General features: G+C 41.2%; 2 protein-coding genes across 7 annotated transcripts in view; one reads left to right on the top strand and one right to left on the bottom strand.

Annotated features, from left to right (window-relative positions):
- Positions 1 to 1,203: 1,203 nt before the first annotated feature.
- Positions 1,204 to 22,930, bottom strand: part of LOC110090022 (uncharacterized) — a 306,902-nt gene continuing 285,175 nt past the window's right edge. The window contains exons 1-2 of one of the 4 annotated variants that reach the window (XM_073003740.2): positions 11,999 to 12,098; positions 1,204 to 7,783 (exon numbers count right to left, since the gene is read on the bottom strand). In XM_073003740.2, the coding sequence (XP_072859841.2) occupies positions 2,439 to 7,688 (5,250 nt within the window). In that variant the 5' untranslated portion in view covers positions 7,689 to 7,783; positions 11,999 to 12,098 and the 3' untranslated portion in view covers positions 1,204 to 2,438. The other 3 variants (XM_020813445.3, XM_073003739.2, XM_078377437.1) reach the window with 3 other exon arrangements.
- On the top strand, positions 12,075 to 22,814 carry SEC61G (SEC61 translocon subunit gamma). Of its 3 annotated transcripts, none has more exons than XM_020813449.3 (4): positions 12,075 to 12,214; positions 16,568 to 16,676; positions 18,862 to 18,964; positions 22,654 to 22,814. In XM_020813449.3, the coding sequence occupies exons 2-4, from the start codon at positions 16,583 to 16,585 to the stop codon at positions 22,661 to 22,663; spliced, it is 207 nt and encodes a 68-aa protein (XP_020669108.1). In that variant the 5' UTR covers positions 12,075 to 12,214; positions 16,568 to 16,582; the 3' UTR covers positions 22,664 to 22,814. The 3 variants fall into 3 exon arrangements, with proteins under 3 accessions (XP_020669108.1, XP_020669107.1, XP_078233564.1); XM_020813448.3 differs by lacking the exon at positions 12,075 to 12,214 and adding an exon at positions 12,376 to 12,534; XM_078377438.1 differs by lacking the exon at positions 12,075 to 12,214 and adding an exon at positions 13,585 to 13,670.

Raw genomic sequence — 22,930 nt, 5'->3', positions numbered from 1 at the left:
AACATTTACAGGTTCCATCCTAATAGCATAATAACTTGATGCTAAGGGCAGAAACAGATCTTACAGATAAACTATCATTATCATTCAAATATGAAAGGCTGTCTTAGTCACACCTCTCTACGCTAACCGCTTTCAGTTCTTTTATGATGGGCTATCTGTAACGTCTGTTTCTGTTTTGAGTTTAATAATAGATTCACCTCAATGGCTCAAGACATCTGCTCTGCAAAGGAGCTTAATAGCCTGCAACGTTGCCCCTTCCAAGGGAGACTGTCAATTCATACATTCCGCTAAGTCAGGCATGGGCAGCTGTGGCCCTCCAGTTGTTTTTGATCTACAACTCCCATCAGTCGGAAGTAGCATAGCCAATGTTTAAGGATTATGGAAGTCCATTGCAAAAACATCTGGAAGGCCACAGCTGGACTTCCTCTGACTTTTGCTTTTGGGAAGAGCCTATCTAAACCTCTTTCCACTAATACAAACAATCTTAACGACAGGAACACTACATATCTTGGGTCCAGGTTATCTGAAGAAATCCCATTCGGTGGAGTTGGCATGGCAACATTAGTTTACCTGAGCAGTTAAAGAGTGTGTACGTTTCTCTGTGGCATGTGTTGCACTCACTGACAGCTTTTGCTTCACCATTCAGTCCATAACAACCCTTCAAAATATTTTGGCACAGAAGGAATACAGCAACATCTCAGCTGTTCTTGGTTCCACCCTCCCCCAGCAACTGTAGTACATATCATGTAGTACATATTTTCTAGCATTGGGTAATATGAAGGAAGCTGCTACTGGAATGTTTGTGAAGTTTTGTATATGTAAAATTCCATTTTCAAAAGCCAGGACATTCACTTCTTCAAAAAACCTGCACAATGTTGTACCCACATTGCTAGCAAGAAAAAGGATTACACATTTATATAGCTAAGGGCAGACTGCTGATGACACCAGTGACAGTAGTCAAGATGCTCTACACGTACCCTCTTTTACTCATTGCCAGTCACAAGCGGTGAAGTCTGAGAAGCTGACTCCTTTTCTCATTGTGCAGTGATATCAGGCTATTTCCTGGCATATTTAAGCATGGATATAGACGTGTAATATCCCCCATTCATAAAGCAGAGGTGTTTTGAGGAACTGAATGAATTCTTCCCCTCAACATGTCTGAAATTTTGATTGAACTGCAACACAATGTGAAAACTCAGAAACTAAAATAGCTAGCCATTTTATTATGATAATGTTCAACTTTTGTCATGACCATCCTGCTCAGCTACACTGAAATGCAGTGTTTTTTTATTTCTCTATCTAACTTTCTGCTGTGAATGTGCATGTATACATATATGTATGTTTATAACATTTGACTCATTGTAATAGGTGAAAAATCTATCATATTTTAAACATCAGTCAATGTTTAAGACATTTGATAGGAAACAATCTCATTGTAAAAATCTGTCCAAATTTACTATTTATTTTCACATATTGGGGTTAGGTTGAGAAGAAACAGGATAGAGATCATGTGCTTACTATTTGGCCTTCTATTTAGTACCTGTATTGCCTGATAAATGAACCTTAAGTCTAATGGCATCTCTTTCATATCCTCACCATAGCTGTCTCTTTGTACATTCGTATATATGTACATTTTTGTATCAGTTATTTTATATTCAGATATTTAGGTTTTTGTATGATGATTTATTAGACTATTATTGTAGTTTTTCGTATGTTTGTTATGGTTGTGGTTTTATCATATGTTTAAGTTATGATATTGCAAGCTGCTCAGAATAGTGGCCTGGCTACTAGATGGGCAGGATACTAACTCATTTCCCCAGAAATAAGACAGGGTCTTATATTATTTTTTACTCCAGAAAATGCAGTAGGGCTTATTTTCAGGGGATGTTTTATTCATGTACAGCAATCTACATTTATTCAAATACAGTCATGTCATCTTCTTCTGGTTGCTGCACAAAGGTGGAGGGCAGGGTTTCACTTAACTGGGCCTTATTTGGGGGCTTATATTACGAGCATTCTGAAAAATCATACTAGGGTTTATTTTCAGGTTAGGTCTTATTTTTGGGGAAACAGGGTACCTAATTACCTAACTAACACACACACTATGGCCAAAATCCAGTACTAAGTCACAGGTAGAACAGGCCTATGAATCGGTGGTGATTTCGTAAGTCAGCACCTCTGCAAGCTCCATTGATTCAATGGGCCTGCTCTAGCTATGTCTTATTAATGGATTTCAGCATTAAATGTATAAATAGCTATGTCAGGATCACATATGTATGGCTACCTTAATTTGAACAGTATGAATGGTTTGTATGGGGGAACTATTTAAAAATAGAAACATTTCTTATTCCTTCCCTCCCAACTTTTACTTTAATGAACACAATACCTGCAGATGCCCTTCAAATTCAGTTCATCCTTTTTTCTTAACCCTTATAGGATCAGAATTCTGGAATGTACTCAGTTTGAAAAAAGTCCAAAACAGATGTTAGGAATGGTCTTTCTGAGCCCCTGTGCCCTGTGCTCTTGTAAGATTGTGGATATTCCTTCTGCTCTAAGTCATTATGAGTATTTCTTTGTTCAGCACCGGTCTGTTTATGAACTGCATCCGGCTCTTTCTTTGGAGTACCTTCTGGTTCATTAGTACCAATGCTATGTACCATCTTGCATGCCTCATTAAACTTTTTCAAAACAGATTCCTGACTTGGTGCTGGATGTTTAGTCTGTGCTTTTTCCATTTCTTCCAAGGCCTGCTTTCGTACCTTCTCCAGCTCTTCCATGGCTCTTTGAGCTCTCTTCTGTTCTTCTAAGGCCTTCTTCTGAGCTTTCTCATGTTCCCCCAGAGCTGCTTTTTGAGCCTTTGCCAATTCCTCCATAGCAAGATGAGCCCTCTCTTGTTGCTCAAGAGCATTTGCCCGTATTCGTTCCTGTTCATCCAAGGCTTTCTTCTGCCTTTCCTCCAGTTCCATCATCATCATTTGAGTTCTCTGCTGCTCTGCTAGAGCTGCCTTCTGAGCTATCTCTTGTTCCTCCAGAACTGCCTTTTGAAACTTTGCCAATTCCTCCATCGCTTGATGAGCTCTCACTTGTTCTTCTCGAGCCTTCACCTGTGCTTCTTCCTGTTCCTCCAAAGCTTTCCTTCTTGCTTCCTCCAGTTCAATCAGCATCTTCCTGTTTCTCTGCTGCTCCTCCAAAGCTGCTTTCTGAGCTCTTTGCTGTTCTTCTATGGCCCTGGCATGTACCCTCTCCAGCTCTTCTTTAGCTAGCTGTACTTTCCTTTGTTCATCCAAGGCCTTCTGCTGAGCTCTTCCATTTTCTTCCATGGCTTTTTTCTGAGCTGTCTCCAAGTCCTCTAGAGCTTTCTTTTGAGCAATCTCTAATTCTTCCAAAGACCACTGAACACTCTCTTCTTCTCTTACAGCTTTCTTCTCTGCCCTTTCCTGTTCTTCTTGGACCTTTCTTTGAGACCTGGCAAGTTCTTCCAGGGCAATCTCAAGCAGCTTCCTTTCTCTAAGAGATTTTTCCTGTTCTCTCTTCTGTTCCTCCAGAGCCTGCTTATGAGCTCTTTCAAGGGCTTCCCACTCTTTCCGAGCTCTTTCTTGTTCTTCTACAGCCTTTTTCTGAGCAATCTCTAATTCTTCATGGGCCTTCTGAGCTCGCTGTCTCTCTTCTGTTGCTTTCTCTTCAGTCCTTTGCTGATCTTCTTGGATCTTTTTTTGAGTCCTTAATAGTTCTTCAAGGGCTGCCTCAGCTGCTTTCTTTTCCTCTACAGATCTTTTCTGCATATTTTTCTGTTCTTCCATGAGTTGCTTATGTGCTCTTTCAAGAGCATCCTGAGCTTTCTGGGCTTTTTCTTGTTCCTTTTTGGCTTTTTTCTTAGCTATTTCCAAATCCTCTAGGGCTTTCTTCTGGGCAGCATCTAATTCTTTCAGCATTTTCTCAGCTCTCTCTTTTTCTTCCATTGCTTTCTTCTCAGCTGTTTCTTGTTCTTCTTGGACCTTCCTCAAGAGTTCTTCCAGAACCGCTGCAGTCATCTTATTTTCTTCTTCAGATTTTTTCTGTGTTTGTTCATATTCTAGCAGTGCAGACAACTGAGCCTTCTTCTGTTCCTCCATTGCTTGCTTATGAGCTCTTTCCAGAGCTTTCTCAGTTTTTTCTTGTTCCTCCAATGCCTTCTTCTGAGCAATCTGGAGTTCTTCTAGGTCCCTTTGAATTCTCTCTTTTTCTTCCACTGCTTTCTTCTCAGCGCTTTGCCTTTCTTCTTGGAACAGTTTCTGGGTCCTTATGAGTTCTTCCAGGGCTGCCTCAGCCATCTTCCTTTCTTCTACGGATTTCTTCTGTTCCTCCATTGCCTGCTTATGAGCTTTTTCCAGAGCTTTCTGAGCCATCTCCTGCTCATTCAGAGCCTTCTTGTGAGCAATCTGGGTCTTCTCTCTTTCCTCATCTGCTTTCTTCTCAGCCCTTTGCTGTTCTTCTTGAAACAGTTTCTGAGTCCTTAAGAGGTCTTCCAGAGTTGCTTCAGCCATCTTCCTTTCTTCTACATATTTCTTATGCTCTTCCAGAGTCTGTTTCTGAATTATTTCCAGAGCATCCAAAGCTTTCTGTGCTCTCTCCTGTTCCTCCAAGGCCTTCTTTTGAGCAATCTGGAGTTTTTCTAAGTCCTTTTGAATTCTCTCTTTTTCTTCCACTGCTTTCTTCTCAGCCTTTTGCCGTTCTTCTTGAAACAGTTTCTGAGTCCTTAGGAGTTCTTCCAGGGCTGCCTCAGCCATCTTCCTTTCTTCTACAGATTTCATACGCTCCTCCACAGTCTGTTTCTTAACTCTTTCCAAAGCATCCAGAGATTTCTGTGCTCTTTCCTGTTCCTCCAGCATTTTCTTTCTTTCTTCTACAGATTTCTTCTGTTCCTCCACTGCTTGTTTATGAGCAATTTCCAGAGCTTTCTGAGCTGTTTCATTTTCTTCCAGAGCCTTCTTGTGAGCAATCTGGGTCTTCTCTCTTTCTTCCATTGCTTTCTTCTCAGCCCTTTGCTGCTCTTCGTGGAACAGAGTCTGATTTTGTAAGAGTTCTTCCAGGGCTGCTTCGGCCTTCTTCCTTTCTTCAAGATATTTCTTCTCTTCCTCCTGGTTCTGTTTATGAGCTCTTTCCAGAGCATCCAGAGCTTTCTTAGTTCTTTCTTGTTCTTCCAAAGCTTTCTTCTGAGTAATCTGTAGTTCTTCTAGGTCCTTTTGAATTCTCTCTTTTTCTTCCACTGTTTTCTTCTCAGCCCTTTGCCTTTCTTCTTGGAACAATTTCTGAGTCCTTAAGAGTTCTTCCAGGGCTGCCTCAGCCTTCTTCCTATCGTCTGTAGATTTCTTCTGTTCCTCCATTGCCTGTTTGTGAACTCTTTGCAAAGCATCCAAAGCTTTCTGTGCTCTCTCCTGTTCCTCCAGCATTTTCTTTTGAGCACTCTGTAATTCTTCCAGGTCCCTTTGAATTCTCTCTTTTTCTTCCATCACTTTCTTCTCAGCCATTTGCTGTTCTTCTTGGAACTTTCTCTGAATCCTTAAGAGTTCTTCCTGGGCAGCATCTGCCATCTTCTTTTCTTCTTCAGATTTTCTTTGTGCTTTCTCCTGTTCCGCCATCACAACCATCTGTGTTTTCTTCAGTTCCTCCTTTGCCTGTTTATGAGCTGTTTCTATGGCATCCAGAGCTTTCTGTGCCTTCTCTTGTTCCTCCAGGGCTTTTTCCCGGGCAATTTGCAATTCTTTTATGTCCCTCTGAAGTACTTCTCTTTCTTTTACTGCTTTCTTCTCTGCCTTTTCTTGCTCTTCTTGGAAATTTCTCTGAGCTTCTGATAGTTCATTCAAAACTGCCTCAGCCATCTTCCTTTCTTTTAGAGCATTTTCCTGTGCTTGTTTCTGTTCTTCCAGTGACAACTTCTGCGCTCTTTCTAGAGCTTCAAGGGACTTCTGAGCTCTTTCTTGCTCCTCTAGAGCCTTTCTTTGAACAATTTCTAGTTCCTTCAAATCCCTCTGAAATAGTTTTCTTTCATTCATTGCTCGCCTTTCAGTCCTTTCTTGATCTTCAGGAGCTTTTCTTTGAAGATCTGAGAGTTCTTCCAGAGTTGCATCACCAATTTTCTCTTCTTTTAGATGCTTTTTCTGTGTTTGTTCCTGTTCCTCTATGGTGGCCATCTGTGCTTCCTTTTCTTTATCTAGTATCCATTTATGAGCTCTTTCTAGAGCTTCAAGAGCTTTCTGGGCTCTGTCCTGCTCCTCCAAGGCCTTCTTATGAGCAGCCTCTAATTCTTTAAAAGTCTTCTGAGCTCTCTCTTTTTCTTCTAGTGCTTTCTTCTCAGCCCTTCGCTGCTCTTCTTTGAGCTTTTCTTGAGTCCTTAAGAGTTCTTCCATGGTTGCCTCAGCCATCTTTTTTTCTTCAAGACATTTTTCCTGTTCTTCCATGGTGGCCATCTGAGCTCTTTTCTGTTCTTCCAAAACCTGTTTGTGAGCACTTTCAAGAGCTTTCCGAGCCCTCTCCTGTTCCTCTAAGGCTTGCTGATGAGCTCTCTCCTGTTCTGTCAGGGCTTTCATTTGAACTCTTGCCAGTTCTTCCAGAGCCTCTTGCTGAGCTCTTGTAATTTCTTCTAGAGCCAACTCCTGAGCTCTCTGTTGTCCCTCTAAAATCAATCTGTAATTTTGCTCTTGTCTCTGCAAAGCATATTCACCTTCATCCAACTGTTCTTGATAAACTCTCATCTTTTCCCCCAGTTCTTCTTGGAGAGCTCTCAACTGATCCTCCAGTTCTACATACTGGTCTGTTTCTTGATATTTCTTCTGCTGATGACTCCCTTGTTCATCTAGTAGTTTCTGCTGAAAGTTTTTTTGTTCCACAGTTTCCTTCACAGAACATCTGTATGGTTTTTGTATGCTTTCCTGAAGACTTTTCTCCAATTCATCTTTGGATGTGTTCTTCTCTTCTCTCAGTGGTATTCGACAAACTGACTGTTGCTCTTTCATGGTTTCTTTCCAAACCTCTGTTTGATCTTCTGTGACCTTGTTGACATTTTTTTCCAACCCCAAAAGATTAGGTTGAGGTTGTTCATACTTCTCAAAAACTTTGTGAATTCTAACCATTAGCTCCTCATATTTCTTTTCTTCACATTTCCGCTCACGTTTCCTGCATAGTCTGGCAATTTTCTGAGCCTTGGGTTGTACCTCCTTTAATATGGCATAAGATTCTTCATCATAATCCAACTGGCAGGCTATGGCAAGGTCTTTAGCAGCCTTCTGCCAGTAACCAAGTTGCTGCAAAGCCTTCCCTCTCCACTTGTAGGGCTGTGCAGAATCAGGGTTGATTTGTATGGCTTTATTACAGTCCCTAATAGCAGCATGTGGCTTCTGAAGTTGTAGATAGATTTTGGCTCTGTTTGCATATAGAATGGTAAATTGTGGATTCAGCTTAATAGCTTCAGTGAACAGGTTTACAGCTCTTAGAAGTTCACCTTTATTTACTGCTTCGAAGGCATCTCTCTTCTTTTCATTGGCTTGTTTCTGCATTTCTTCTGTTACTATCAAGCTTTCATCTCCCATTTCTTGAGGAACATCTTCATCAGGTTCGACCAACTCTTCTGTATCGATGTCCAATTCACTCTCTTCACTATCTGATTTATTAAAGGATTTTTGTTCTCCCTCTGCTCCTTCCTGAATCCCCATTTCCTGCACTTCAGATGCTTCATGTTTTCCATGAGCTGCAATCTGACCTCTTTCCTGTTCTACAGTATAGCCATTGTAAGCTTTACCTTGTTCCTCTGTAAAAGAAAGAGGAAGAGTTTTATGATTTGAGGAATAATTATATGGATTATTCTTTCCATGAGACATTTTAAAGTGTTTTCCCCCCTGTTCTCCTGATGCTGTCTCCCGAGTTTCTGCTTTCCCCCGAGATATCTTTGCCTGTGTTTCCTCATGATCTTGTATGTTCCTCACCTGTTCCTCAAGTTCTCCTCCTCTGTTACATTTTTCTTTAAGCTTACCCAAATATTTAATAATTTTCTGGGACTCTGCTTGAATCTCCTTTAGCATGGCATAGGTATCATCATCGTAATCTAACTGACAAGCTATAGCAAGATCTTTAGCTGCCTCCTCCCAGTAACCCAACAGACAAAATGCCCTTCCACGCCACTTGTATGATAGAGCTGCATCAGGGTTTATTTTTATGGCTTGGCTGCAGTCTCTTATAGCAGCATTTGGCATTTGAAGCTTCAGAAAGGTTCTGGCTCGACAAACATACAAGTTGGTAAGCCAGGGGTTGAATCTTATCGCTTCAGTGAACAGTTCAATGGCTTCTTCTAATTTGCCTTTCTCCAATGCAACGAAGGCTTGCTTCTTCTTTTCATTGGCCTGCTTCCACATCTCATCCACATTATCATCTGATATTTGACCATGATGCTCTAGCTTCCCCTCCTCTTTATCATTTGCTAATGCATTCTCAAATGATGGGCTAGATTGGGTTCCTCTCCAATCTTTTTCCTGATGCTCTAAAGATGTTTGTGCATTCTGAGTCTTTTCCAGTATCTCCAGTTCCTTATATCTTATGATGCGTTTTGAGTGTCTCTCAGCAATCCTTTGAAACTCTGATTGCAGCCTTCTGAGCACAGCATTGGTCTGTTCTTCATATTCTAATTTGGATGCTAAAGCAAGATCATAGGCTGCCTCTCTCAAATGCCCTATACTCTTGAATGCTTTTCCTCTCAATTTTAATGGTTCCGCTGATTTGGGATTCAACTCAATAGCTATGTCACAGTCTTTAATAGCAGAAGCTGGATCATCCAGCTGCATAAAGACATTGGCACGGTTAATGTAGGATCCGGGAATATGTGGATTCAGTTCAATTGCTTCAGTAAACAGATCCACTGCCTTTTGAAGTTCATTTTTAGCAAGAACTTCAAAAGCTTGTTTGTTCTTTTCATTGATTTGATTCCTCATCTCATCACTTATTTGCAGGTTCTTGTATTCCACTTCTAGAATGCCATTCTGATATTTTTCCATCATTTCCTCACTACAAGGCTCTGAACTGCTCTGTCTGCATGCATCTTCTAGAAACTCATCACCAGCCTCACTTATACAAATGTTGTTCAAAGTAAATGATACGGAATTATTTATATTTTCTAATGATTCCCGAAGGAAGAGTCGATCTTCTGAATTTACAACACTGGGGCCAGATGTCATCTGGTCTGGCATATTACTATCAACTTTTGTAGGTTCCATGATGAGGAAAAATGATGAAGTGATGCAGAAGACAGTTATCTTAAAAGGAGGGAAGAATTCAGGATCACTGACTTGAGAGATTTAGTTGTTAAACTAATGAGTGGCTAGATGGAAAATGGTTGGCATAATTCCTCTCTGCCATGGTTGTACTTCTGTCTTACTACTAGTACTACTACTACTGCTACTACTACAACTTCTTAATGTGTTAAAACTCGGTTTGCAAATTCCAACAAAGGAAGATTTTGTGACATCATTGGTTTCATCATCACCAGAATCTTGAGGTGAGTTCTTGGTGTAATGCCAACAAATTCTCACAGGAGTTTCTCCTTTATTTACTGCATTTAAATTGGCTATGGAGATGTTACTTGTTTCACCTGCGTAGGACTGCTTGCAGCCAAAGAGAGGAATATATTTACATATATACAGTAGATGGAAAGCTGCTAGTTGGTAATCAGCTGGAATATACCATCAGCTTGAAGTCTGTCTCAAAACCATGGAACATTGTGATTTCTGATCTCATTCTGATTCAGAAGCTGGTATACATGCCTAATTGTGTTTCTGATATGTTTTAACAAAAGAGATCATGGATTTGATCTTGAAGGAACATGTTGACCTGGCATGCATTACAGAGATGTGGCTAGATAAAGTTGGATGAGTTAATTTTTCCTCTGCTATGCCTACCTGGTTTCTTTGTGCAGCAGGAGGAAAGACTGGTAGGCAAGGAAGAATTGCAAAATTCAATTACTTTCATGACACACTATGTCTCGCTGTCTCCTGGATTTGAGTGTGCATACGTGAGAGTGTGTGCCCAGGGCAGAATAAGGGTTCTGTTAGTGTATTGCCTACCCAGCTGCAAAACAGTCTTCCTTCCTGAACTGGCTAAAGTTGCCTCATTCTGGACTCAACTCAGCTTTTTATATGAGATGACTTCAACATCCATGCTGAAACTTCATGTCTACCATGGTGACCATGGGGCTATCTCAAGTGGTATCTGGCCCCACAAATGTTGCAAAGAGATACTTGTAACACTCTTCAGTAGTTTGGTTCTGTGGTGATCCATGACTGTGAGCTGCCTTAAATCTCCCATGGGGAGAAAAGCAATCAATCAATCAATCAATCAATCAATCAATCAATGTATTAACAGTAAACTGGGTGGTTAACAGATAATACAACCAGACAAACAAAAGTGATGCAGAGGTGAGCAGAAAATATAAAGAAAGAAAATCAGAAGTATCATAAATCTGCAGTTGTACAATATTTACACAGTATTACTTAATAGGTCAGCAGGCACATGGCAAAGAAAATTCATCCAGTGTTGTAAAGGCTGGGTTATTTTTCTCTGAGATTATTAGATGAGCAAAGCAGATAAATAGATCACTAGGTTGAGGGCAGCAAGACTGATTTGCAGTGTGGGGCAAAAGCATAGTACAATCTGCAGCTATTCTATCTATTTAAATGAGCCATTAAATGATCTGATGTTTTGCAAGCATATTGTAGCCCTAAAAACACCACAAATAACTGTCCAAACTTTTTCTTGCATAAAATCTGTTATTATGCAAGATATTGTTACTAAGCAATATATTATTATTACAGTATATTCCAAGAAAGCCCTTGTGAAACGGGTTGAACTACTTAACACTGTAAGTGGGGTCTCACAAAACGAACGCTGTGCAGTCCCGACTGCAGTGGTCTGAAGATGTTTTAGCACATGGGAATGAGGAATAAGCATAAACCTCTTCTACCAGTAGGACCGCCCTTCTCCTGGCAGAACTGTCCTTGGGCTGGCTGACCTGAGGCATTTGCCAGTAGAGGACTGCTTTGCCAGCCTGGCTCTCCTGGTAGAAGAGCCAAAATGGAGGCGACAGAGAAGTGGGGTGAGGAGGGAATTAACTTGCACTAAATCTCCACTGTCCCAGGGCCACAGATACTATGTCAGCATAGACTACACTCAGGGCTGCCCATTAATTTTCAATAACCTTTGGCTAAAAGGTGGTCAGATTCAGCATCAGCAGAGCTTTGACTGCTCAAGTTTCATCCTAGCAGGGCCTCAGCTGCTTTGGCTAGTTAGGACTGGAGCCCAACAATTTCATCCCAGCAGAAAATGTGATGGCAGGGAGGCAAGGTAGGGTTAGGTTTTACATGTGCAGAACTATGTGAGAAGTAGAGGAATGTACTGAATGAATAAATAAAACACACCGTATCTAGTGCACCTAACTGGCTCTGGAATAAGTTTCCCCAAAGCTTTTCATGTTATTAACTAGCTTCTAATGACATAGAAACACGCTCCGACTTTTATCTAACCAGTCAAGTGTTTTCACATTCGCCATAAAAGCATCTAACCCTACTGATTAAAAACGAATGGAGCAAATATTTTATAAATACAAAGGAATCCCTAATTTTATTTATTTATTAGTTTGCCTACATTTTAACTTTGCTCTGTAGATGTCAGTTGCAGAGCAGCATTAGCGAGGAGAGGGCGGTGGTGGAGCAAAGCGGCTTTGGATCAACCGTAATGTTACATAACCAGGAGAGGGTCGAAAAGGCCGGTGTCGATTTCCAGCCCCAGCTCCCATTCGGGCGATTCCCTCCCGATCCCGCCCAGCATGCAAGGACGTATGATTAAAATGCGTGCAGATTTAAAAGTTTGGGAAACAAAACGTACTTTCTCCCCGACGCCAAACAAAGACGAGGGAGAAAGAGCTAAACGCATCCCATCAGCCCCGCAACCCGTCATCTCCTCGCTGCCTTTTATTACGCACGCGCGGGATCGGAACCAGGCTCGTTCCCGCTCTCTCTCTCTCTCTCCTCCCCCCCGTCCAAAGGGCTCCATGGACGTCACAGGCCTCGCGCAGAGAGGCGGGGCCGGCATGTCTGTTTCTTCCTCGCTGTGACGATCGTCGACATCGCCCGTTTCGAGGCGCGTAAAACTATAAAAGCCTGGTTAGAGAAGTGTCCACGCGCGTGTCACTCGGAGGGTATGTGTGGTTTGACAATAACGAGCACGCAAGACTCCTCTGTAAACCTAATCCGCTCTGTCTTGAGTTTAAAATATGGGTACTTCTTTGGGCACAGCCGTAAATATATATTTAAAATGTATATATTTATAAACCGGAAGTTTATATATAAACCGGAAGTATAACCAAGCTACTGCCGCAACGGCACCCCAGGAGAGGAAGTGCGTCGCCTCTGCGTGCTCCCCGCGCAGGCTTCCGCTTCCTCTCTTTGGTGAAGTTGCTACGTGTCTTTAAAGAGCGGACGTTGGGTTGTCGCGATCGACGGGTCGGATCGGGAGTGGGTGAGTGCCGCCGGCCGTGGTTTGTACAGTACGCTGCTTGGGTGGGGGTGGGCGATGCTGATGGTGCGACAAGCCTGGATCACGGAGTTTGTATTTGCTCCCTTTAGTACAGATAGAGAGGGGGGGTCTCCTATGCCCTCAAACAAACTTTATTTGAGGAAGTTCTGTGCTGCGCTGTCGTTAAAACCTGTTCTGTTCTAAATTCCACTATAACCGCTTAAAACAGTGGAAGCCACAAGAGCACTTCTGAAGAAGCAAAGATTTAGGCTCATATTTATCATCTTCCACATTTTAAAAGCCCTGCGCAAATGGAAGAAAGGCCTGTAAGCAGTGTGGAAAAGCCATCGGATTTACTGTCTGGAATAACATTTCAGAGTGTTCGTAGTACAATACAAATGACCCTATCTTGGGTTGCCATCTTTCTTATTCCAAGAGTCAAAAGGAATAGGATAATTGTATTGCTAAGTATTTCAGTTGAGAAGCAACGTCTGATCCGTGATTCTAATACATACGATTATAATTATTTATAGAAGTGTGAATCTCTGTGTTTTGGAACCTAGACCTCCTAGAATTTCCTCAATATGGGTACTGATGTATTTTGGGACCTGTAGCCTAGAAACATATGCCACCTCCTACTGGAAAGCAAAGAAAGTCTAAAATGTGCCCCATCACCCACCTCCTCTTCTGTTCTATTGTGTAGCTATTCTGTGTATTAATAGAGTGGTTAATTTTATAAGGGAGATATAGGAAATCTATGGCCATCCAGATGCCAGATTGCAAATCCATCATTCCTCACTATACTGCTTAAGGCTGATAGAAAGTCAGTATCTGAAGGCCATGTGTTGCCCATCCTCATGCTGTTCTTTATGTGCTGAAATCAATAGCTATGCACTGATCATTAGTGTTCTCCTAGAATGAGAATGTGGTTTCAGACCTAGCTAGCCAGGTGAGAAATTGCTGAGAATCTCATTGGGAATTTATTCTGGAGTAAATGAAATTGTATGAGATGTCGTCCCCTTCTTCTCTTGCCTTCACACTTTCCCAACATCAGGGTCTTTTCCAGGGAGTCTTCTCATGAGATGGCCAAGGTATGGGAGCCTCAACTTCAGGATCTGTCCTTCCAGTGACCACACAAGGTTGATATCCTTTAGAATGGATAGGTTTGTTCTCCTTGCAGTCCAGGGGACTCTCAAGAGCCTCCTCCAGCACCATAATTCAAAAGCATCAGTTCTTTGGCAGTCCACTTTATGGTCCAGCTCTCGCTCCCATACATCACTACTGGAAAACCCATAGCTTTGACTATGCGGACCTTTGTCGGCAAGGTGATATCTCTCCTTTTTAAGATGCTGTCGAGGTTTGTCATTGCTTTCCTCCCGAGAAGCAGGGGTCTTTTAATTTCATGGCTGCTGTCACCATCTGCAGTGACCATGGCGCCCAAGAAAGTAAAATCTGTCACGGCCTCCATATCCTCCCCTTCCATTTGCCAGGAGGTGATGGGACCAGTGGCCATGATCTTAGTTCTTTTGATGTTGAGCTTCAGATCATTTTTGCAATCTTCTCTTTCACCCTCATTAAGAGGGAAAGTGTGAAGGCAAGAGGAGAAGGGGACGACAGAGGATGAGATGGTTGGACAGTGTCACTGAAGCAACCAACATGAATCTGACACAACTCCGGGAGGCAGTGGAAGATAGGAGGGCCTGGCGTGCTCTGGTCCATGGGGTCACGAAGAGTCAGACACGACTAAACGTCTAAACGAAACGAAAACGAAGAGGTTCTTTAATTTCTGCTCAATTTCTGCCATCAGAATGGTATCTGCATATCGGAGGTTGTTGATGTTTTTTCCGGCAATCTTAATTCCTGTTTGGGATTCCTCCAGTCCAGCCTTTTGCATGATGTATTCTGCATAGAAGTTAAATAAGCAGGGAGACAATATACAGCCTTGTCATACTCCTTTCCCAATTTTGAACCAATCAGTTGTTCCATATCCAGTTCTAACTGTTGCTTCCTGTCCCACATATAGGTTTCTCAGGAGATAGATAAGGATGGTCAGGCACTCCCATTTCTTTAAGGACTTGCCATAGTTTGGTGTGGTCCACACAGTCAAAGGTTTTTGCATAGTCAATGAAGCAGAAGTAGACATTTTTCTGGAATTCTCTGGCTTTCTCCAAAATCCAGAGCATGTTGGCAATTTGGTCTCTAGTTCCTCTGCCCCTTCAAAATCCTCTCCAGAATGTCTGGCTGAAGATCAGCAACCACACTATCTGGGTTGTCCAGGACATCCAGATCTTTCTGATATAATTCCTCAGTGTACTCTTGCCACCTCTTCTTGATGTCTTCTGCTTCTACATGAGGTCCCTCCCATTTTTGTCCTTTATCATGCCCATCTTTGCAGAAAAGTTCCTTTCATATCTCTAATTTTCTTGAACAGATCTCTGGTTTTACTCTTTCTATTATTTTCCTCTATTTCTTTGCACTGTTCATTTAAAAAGGCCCTCTTGTCTCTCCTTGCTATTCTTTGGAAGTCTGCATTCATTTTTCTATAACTTCCTCTATCTCCCTTGTTTTTGTTTTGTTTCTCTTCTCTGCTATTTGTAAGGCCTCCTTGCACAGGCACTTTGCTTTCTTGCATTTCCGTTTCTTTGGGATGGTTTTTGTTGCTGCCTCCTGTACAATGTTATGGGCCTCCATCCATAGTTCTTCAGGCACTCTGTCCATCAAATCGAGTTCCTTAAATCTGTTTTTTACTTCCACTGTGTATTCATAAGGGATTTGGTTTAGATTATTCCTGGCTAGCTCAGTAGTTTTTCCTACTTTCTTCAGTTTAAGCTTGAATTTTGCTATGAGAAGCTGATCATCGGAGCCACAATTGGCTCCAGGTCTTGTTTTTGCTGACTGTAGAGAGCTTCTCCATCTTTGGATGCAAAGAACATAATCAATCTGATTTCGGTATTGCTCATCTGGTGATGTCCATGTGTAGAGTCGCCTCTTGTGTTATTGGAAAAGAGTGTTTGTGATGACCAGCTTGTTCTCTTGACAAAACTCCATTAGCCTTTGCCCTGCTTTGTTTTCAACTCCCTTGCCCTGCTTTGTTTTGAACAATAGTAGATATGATAATCGTCTGAACTGAATTTGCCCATTCCCGTCCACTTTAGTTCACTGATGCCCAGGATGTCAATGTTTATTCTTCCATCTCCTGTTTGACCACATCCAGCTTACCCGGGTTCATAGATCTTACATTCCAGGTTCCTATGCAGTATTTTAATTTGCAGCATCAGACTTTCACTTCCAGGCTTGTCCACAGCTGAGCATTCTTTCGGCTTTGGCCCAACCACTTCATTAGCTCTAGAGCTAGTTGTACTTGTTCTCCGCTCTACCTCAGTAGCATGCTGGACGCCTTCCGACCTGAGGGGCCCATATTCCAGCGTCATATCTTTTAGCCTTTTGTTTCTGTTCATGGAGTTTTCTTTGCAAAGATACTGGAGTGGCTTGCCAATGCCTGCTCCAAGTGTATCACGTTTAGTCAGAACTCTCCACTATGACCTGGCCTTCTTGGGTGTCCCTGCACGGCATAGCCCATAGCTTCTCTGAATTACTCAAGCCCCTTCACCACGACAAGGCAGCAATTCGTGAAGGGGTGATTTAACTTACTCTGGAGTAAAATTCCAGATTTTGTCATCTGTAAACTTAAGTGAGTGTTAAAAGGGTGTTAAAGTAAAAATTGTTAAGGAAACTATATTCAGCTTTGCAAAGAAGCATGGTATATTAATGCGAATAACACTGGAGTGAAATGTTGGAAGTACTGAAAAACAGATTGTGTATGATGACATGTGTGGATTTACAAATGGGGGCAGAGTTGTTTCTCAAGCTATGCCTAGACGTAGTTTTTAGCTCAATCAAATATATATGAAAGTTTGTGAAGTTATACTTTTGTTTGCATTTAAAACTTCACCATTATTTCTGTTAAAAGAAAACTTGTAGTTGATTTTGAATGATTGTACAGAAATAACCTTGCAAATTGATGTATTTGTTTTAGTTCTTGCAGTTCATCATGGATCAAGTAATGCAGTTTGTGGAACCCAGCCGTCAGTTTGTTAAAGATTCTATTAGGCTTGTTAAAAGATGTACAAAACCAGACAGGAAAGGTAAAGTAATTTGAAACAATTAAATTATGATGTATATTAGTGTCAGAGACATGGGGAAAAATCTGCTTTCAGTTGATTGAACGTTTATCTCATATTCCGGTTTTGAATCTCCTATTTTCATTGTTGGATAAAATATCTGATGGTTTCTCAGAGGAGACTCATGTTTCACAAATGCTGCTTTTGAAGAACCAAATCACACAGTGTTGGGGGTGGGGCAGGGCTGATAAATGCTTTGGTGAGTTCTATTTCTAAGAGCTACACATTTTTTAAAAAGTTCTGAAATAATATAATGAAATGGGATTCAGAGGATGTTATTTTATAATGAGGAGAGAAATTTCTGAACAAGACTCTACAGTATAATTGCCTGTTTGTTGGTGAACACATTCCTTGAAATGAGAAAAAATAATTAGGGAAAGTATTACTTCCTGAGCTTACAGGAAGGTGGTCACTTTTTCTGACATCATATTGGGCCTTAGAGACACATGGAGTGCTGCAGGTTTTCTGGAGCTTGATGTGAGAAGTGTAAGTTCTTTCCCCAAAGTCCTGGAGGATTGTAGCTTACTTAATGAAAGCTTGCTGGTTTCATGGTGGTACAGAAGAGCCTGAACCCTCCTTTGTTTAGTAAGAGAAGGTTTCAGTGAGCAGCATAAATGCTTGTTTGGCAGAATTGTAGACCAACAAAGTACAGTGGTACCTCGACTTAAGAACTTAATCCGTTTTGGAACAGCGTTAGTACGTCAAAAAGTCCGTAAGTCGAAGTACCATTTTCCATTAAAATGCATGGGAACAGAATTAATCCATTCCAGCATTTCAAAAAATTTGAATTTCCCGCCCTTTCTTCCTACTTTTTTGCCTTCGGAGGTCTCAAAGGGCTTCCTCCAATGTCAGGGAGAAAGCCCATTGAGACCTCTGAAGGCAACAAACGGCTCCGTTCGCAAAAAAAAAGGCATTGACTTGCGAACGGAGCCTCAACCTCGTTCGTAGGTTGAGGCTCCGTTCGCAAGTCGATGCCATTTTTTGCGAACAGAGCCGTTCGTAAATAGAAAAGTTGGTATGTAAGTCGAGGGTTGACTGTATACTGAAGGTGGAACGCTCACATCTCTGTATGGTTCTATAACAAAATAGCATGAGTCAGTAGCCCCCCTCCCCTTGCTGATGGTTTTGATAACCTCTTTTTTATCTCTATCCTGAGGCCCATTAATCTTTCCTTTGATTTCTGCTTTTTCCCTTTTTTGCCTGGCTCCTCTGTGACATTAGAACAACTTATTAAGTTGTCAGTATTCCATCCTTTATCTGTGGCATGTTTTGAATACCTTGAAGGTCTGCAGTGAAATGGATGCCAATTGCAACTTTGCATACCCTCACTGTATTCAGATTTGCTAGACAGTTTAACACCTAGTGGCCAAATGTGTCTCAACAGTCCTCTCTGCAAGTAAATAGGCTGTTTCTCAAGAAGACAGACATGCAGTCACTCTGGGGCAGTAGTGAAAGCCCTCCAGGCTTGATAGAATCTGCCAAACTTGTGCTGTGCTGGCCCAGCCCTTGAGAGCTCAGTGTTTTCTCCATACCACAGTGAGGCAGTGGAATAGAACTTTACGAAGGAATGTAGAGAAACCAGCAGATTCTGTAGTGTAAATTTTTGTGATCATAGCATTAATCAGAATTTTCAGAAGGCAGTATAATGAGCCTTAAAGTTGTGAAGACATTTCACCGTAGGTTTCTCCCCAGTAGTTGTCCAGTCTGTTCAGCATTATTGTGAAATGGGCCTCAGCAGCTGCTATATGATTCTCTTCCCCAGCAGTTTTTGGTTACAGGAGCCCTGTACTTCTGTTGCTGAATGGCTCTCAGCCCACTCACCCTAACTCTGAATGAGTAGACATCAAAAGCAACACCACTGAGGTGCAGTTCTATATGCTCATGCCCTCCTTCCCCATTCCATAAAAGGATCTGATGCACACTCATTTATTTTTGGTTCAAGGAGTGCTAGCTGCCTATTAATAAGATTTGATTCTGAAACTAATCAATCTTTGTAATTCAGTTGTTTAAGATATATTCCTGGTTACAAATGTCAACTTGCATTGGTTTTTGAAATCTACTTCTGTGCTTCTGTTTTTTAAAGTCACCTCTTATTGCAATGTTCTGATCTCTTGCATTTTTACAAGTGAAATATATTTTTTCATTACAGAATTCCAGAAGATTGCCATGGCAACAGCAATAGGTTTTGCAATAATGGGATTCATTGGTTTCTTCGTAAAACTGATCCATATTCCAATCAACAATATTATTGTGTAAGTAAAATTAAAAAAAGTTGTGTGGAATATTCCATAATTTATTTTGTATGCTTTCATTTGACCACCCATATTGATTTGACCACCCATACACCCATACAGTGGTGCCTCACTTAACGATTACCTCGTTAAACGACAAATCCGCTTTATGATGGTTTTTTGCGATCGCTATTGTGATCGCAAAATGATGGTTCAATTGGGAAAATTCGCTTGATGACAATCGGTTCCCTGCTTCGGGAACCGATTCTTCGCATTACGATGGTTTTCAAACAGCTGATCGGCAGCTCTCAAAATGGCTCCCCGCTGTGTTTAGGATGGATTCCTTGCTTAACAGGCACCGGGAAATGGCCACCCTATGGAGGATCTTCGCTGCACTATGAGGTATTTCGCCCACTGGAACACATTGAACGGTTTTCAATGCATTTCAATGGGTTTAATTTCGCTTGACGACGATTTTGCTTAACACCGATTTGAACGGATTGTCAAGCGAGGCACCACTGTATTCTCTTTCAGTGGTTGGTATATATGACATTACAGTGATTTTCTGAGATATTAATAATCTCATAGATGTCTGCTGAAATGCTACAGCAATGATTGTAGGATGAGGGAGTTTAACTTGTTTTCTGCATAATGAGCTTTCCTAAGGGGTGTGCCTCCCATATAAAAGACTCTCCAGGAAACTGAAGGTTTTCATCAGATTCACATGAGAAAAGAGTCCCTGATATGCCCTAGCTCTAAATCATTTAGGACAGGGGTGTCCAACCTTTAACCTTCCCTGGGCCACATTAGAAGATGAAAATTTGGTTTGAGACGCACATAAATTTGGTTTGGGCCGCATGGGGGGGCAGCCCTAGCGATCCTCCGCAGCCCCACTCCAAGCGCGCCTATCGGCAGCTGCTATCTCAGACAGCAGAGGCTGCCAGCTTTGACTCCGGTGGCTTTATGGGGCCGGGAGGGCGTCCACCTATTGATGGGGATGGCACAATGCAGTCACACAGCCCCCCCTCCCCTCCTACTCCTTCCTTCTTTCCCTCTCTCCCCCCCTACCATTGTGATGTGCCCCGGCCACAAGCGCTGGCAGTGTAACTTGAAACTTTGGAATTTCTTTAAAAATAAAAAATTGCACCGGGCCGCATTATGAGCCAACCTGGGCCGCATGTGGCCCTCGGGCTGCAGGTTGGACAAACCTGATTTAGGACTTCTGTTTAAATCAGAAGCTTGATTTCAGCAAAGAAAAATTTTTAATGGCTGTCGTACAGCCAGAATAATTAATTGTATTGAATAACTAGGCATCAGTATTCTGTACCAATTGAGGGTTCCAAACTATCTTTTCAGGACAGCACCTCAGACAATGCTTTTAGACTAATCTAATCTGGATGTTGAAAGAACTTGGACTTGTTTTATTTTTTTAAAATTACTTTCAAGCAACCATTAATAAAATATTAAATGTATCTTTTTTTTGAAAAATAACAGTTACAATGAAATCTCATTATAATCATGCTAAACTTACAGTATGCTAATATTACAGTGAAGCTCTAAATTGAATCAGTCACTTCTGACTTATTGGCACCATTTCCAGGGTTTTTCATGTAGAAAGTACTTGGAAGTGGTTTTCTTCTGGAAGCTTCATGGGACTGTGCAACTTGCCCAAATCCACAAAGGCTGGCTTTTTTGGGGTGCCAAGTGGAAAACTGAACTTCCAGCCTCTGCTTCGGCAGCCAGATATCTAAGTAGAACACTTTATTATATCAGATGGAGTTACATTCCTGTATTTAATTCATATACTTTCATCTGCTACTGTAATTTCATCTTATAAAAACAAACTCTACTATTCCGTTCTATTATTTATCAACCCTTGTTTTGACCTTTTGATTGTAGACATTTTGTTTGCTGTATGTTTTTGGAAATACAGTGGTGCCTCGCATAGCGATGTTAATCCGTTCTGGATTAATCGTCGCTATCCGGAAACATCGCTAAACGGAACTAAAACCCACATATGGGGCGAAAACTCACTGTTCAGCGAAGATTCTCCATAGCGCCGCCATTTTCGCCGCCTTGGTAAGCGAGGAAACCGCGCGAAAATGCTTGCGGCGGCCATTTTGGGCACCTGGCGGCCATTTTAGAACCGCTGATCAGCTGTTCTAAAAACATCGCAATGCGAAGATCGGTAAGCGAAATGCTTACCGATCATTGCAATGTGATGTTTTCCCATTCAAAACATCGCAATGCGATCGCATTAGCTATTGCAAAAAATGGATCGCTATGCGGATTCGTTGTTAAACGGTGCCCTCGTTATGCGAGGCACCACTGTATGCAGATTAACCAAAGCAGAATGAAACTGAATGCCACAATGTTGAAAAAAGAAGGCAGTATGAATTTTCCTGTATCTTCTCTGCATCAATCCAGTACTAATTACTTGGAGTCAGTAGAACTTATATTTGACTTAGAGGGGCCACAGAAGAGTAGCAGAGCACAGGTTTTGACACCAGATTGATACCAGCTTTGATTTTTGGTATTCTAGATAGGACAAGGCACAAATTCTGTCTGAAATCATGGACAAGATAGACCAGCGGTCTGATCTGGTGTAAGGTGCCTTCTTAAAGGCATGCATTGTTAACCTCAAGCTGCAATGGGTGCTGGGAATAAGAAATACACTATATAGGATTATTTTAAAGATGTTTTGTTTAGGAAGGTATTTATGTACAAAAAGAGAAAGAGATTCAAAACATGTAAATAGTGCTCTGTTTACTTGTAAATTAACATGGTTTTAAGAGGGCATCTATTGCACCATATATTTGGCAGATACAGCGGTGCTTCACACAACGATGTTAATTGGTTCCAAAAAAATCAACGTTGTGTGAAACATCGTTCTGTGAAACACCATTTCCCATAGGAATGCATTGAAAACCAGAACGGATTGCCGTCCTTAAGCGAAAATCCCCATAGGAAACATCGTTGAGTGAAACAATGTTTCCTCCATTGGAATGTATTGAAGCCGACTCAATACATTTCAATGGCTTTGCGAAGTCCGTTTTTGCTCATTTAAAAGTGCCTTACAATGTTTGGAACAGGTTTTAAATGCTTGCAATCGTTAGCCCACCTCCTGAATCCTATGCAAACTTAATTCGGTGTTGTTCTGAGTCGTCCTTAATTTTTGGTGATTTTTTGTTTTCCCTATTTAAATGCATAGAACTATCCATTCAATTGATTTAAATGGGGAAAATAAAAAAATCACCAAAAATTAATGAAGACTCAGAACAAAACCAAATTAAGTTTGCACATGTTTCACAAGGTGCACTATGGAATCCAAGCATTTAAAAAAGGTTTCAAACATTTTAAGACACTTTTAAATGAGCAAAAAGGGACATTTTTAAGTGAAATTCCCCCATAGAGAACATTGTTAAACGATGGGGGAAATTCCTCAAAAAAACCCATCGCTGTGTGAATTCATCGTTGTATGAAGCAATCGTTGTGCGAGGCACCACTGTATATGGAAAATTTTGAGTGAGAACATTTTCTTTAAGCTGCCCCTTTTAAATTTAAAGTATATAAATCAAACCATCTTAATGGAGGTAAATCTGCTATTTCCTGAATAATGACTTTGAAACACTTGATAAAATATAATTGCAGAATGATATAATCACAGTGCAGACTATTACATTGATTGTATTTTTTTTTTTTTTTGGCAGGGGCGGCTGAATGCATCAGGAAGGCTTGTTGCGTGATATTGTGCATATTGACGTAAAAGAACATTGTGCATTTTTCTGTCTTAATAATTTACCTAATTTGCTTTTACTGCTGTTTGGTATAAACTAAGTTTTCAAGTAAATTTGGTTTGGCAATGTTCTGATTTGATCTGTGGTTCTTAGTTTTGTCCTCAGTAAATTAGATTAGAGGAGCCCTCCATATGCATTGGACTATTGATTGTAAAACATCTGGAGGATATTATGTTGCCTATACTTGATG

The sequence above is a fragment of the Pogona vitticeps genome, chromosome 6, assembly GCF_051106095.1.
Source record: "Pogona vitticeps strain Pit_001003342236 chromosome 6, PviZW2.1, whole genome shotgun sequence".
Lineage (NCBI taxonomy): Eukaryota > Metazoa > Chordata > Lepidosauria > Squamata > Agamidae > Pogona > Pogona vitticeps.
Note: the sequence above shows the minus strand (reverse complement) of the source record. Positions and strands in the feature narration are given on the sequence as shown.

Excerpts from the sequence above, each read along its gene's own strand:
- SEC61G (XM_020813449.3), top strand. The coding sequence starts at position 16,583 with ATGGATCAAGTAATGCAGTTTGTGGAACCCAGCCGTCAGTTTGTTAAA. Across the intron at positions 16,677-18,861 it reads TACAAAACCAGACAGGAAAG|AATTCCAGAAGATTGCCATG; the intron begins GTAAAGTAATTT and ends TTTTCATTACAG.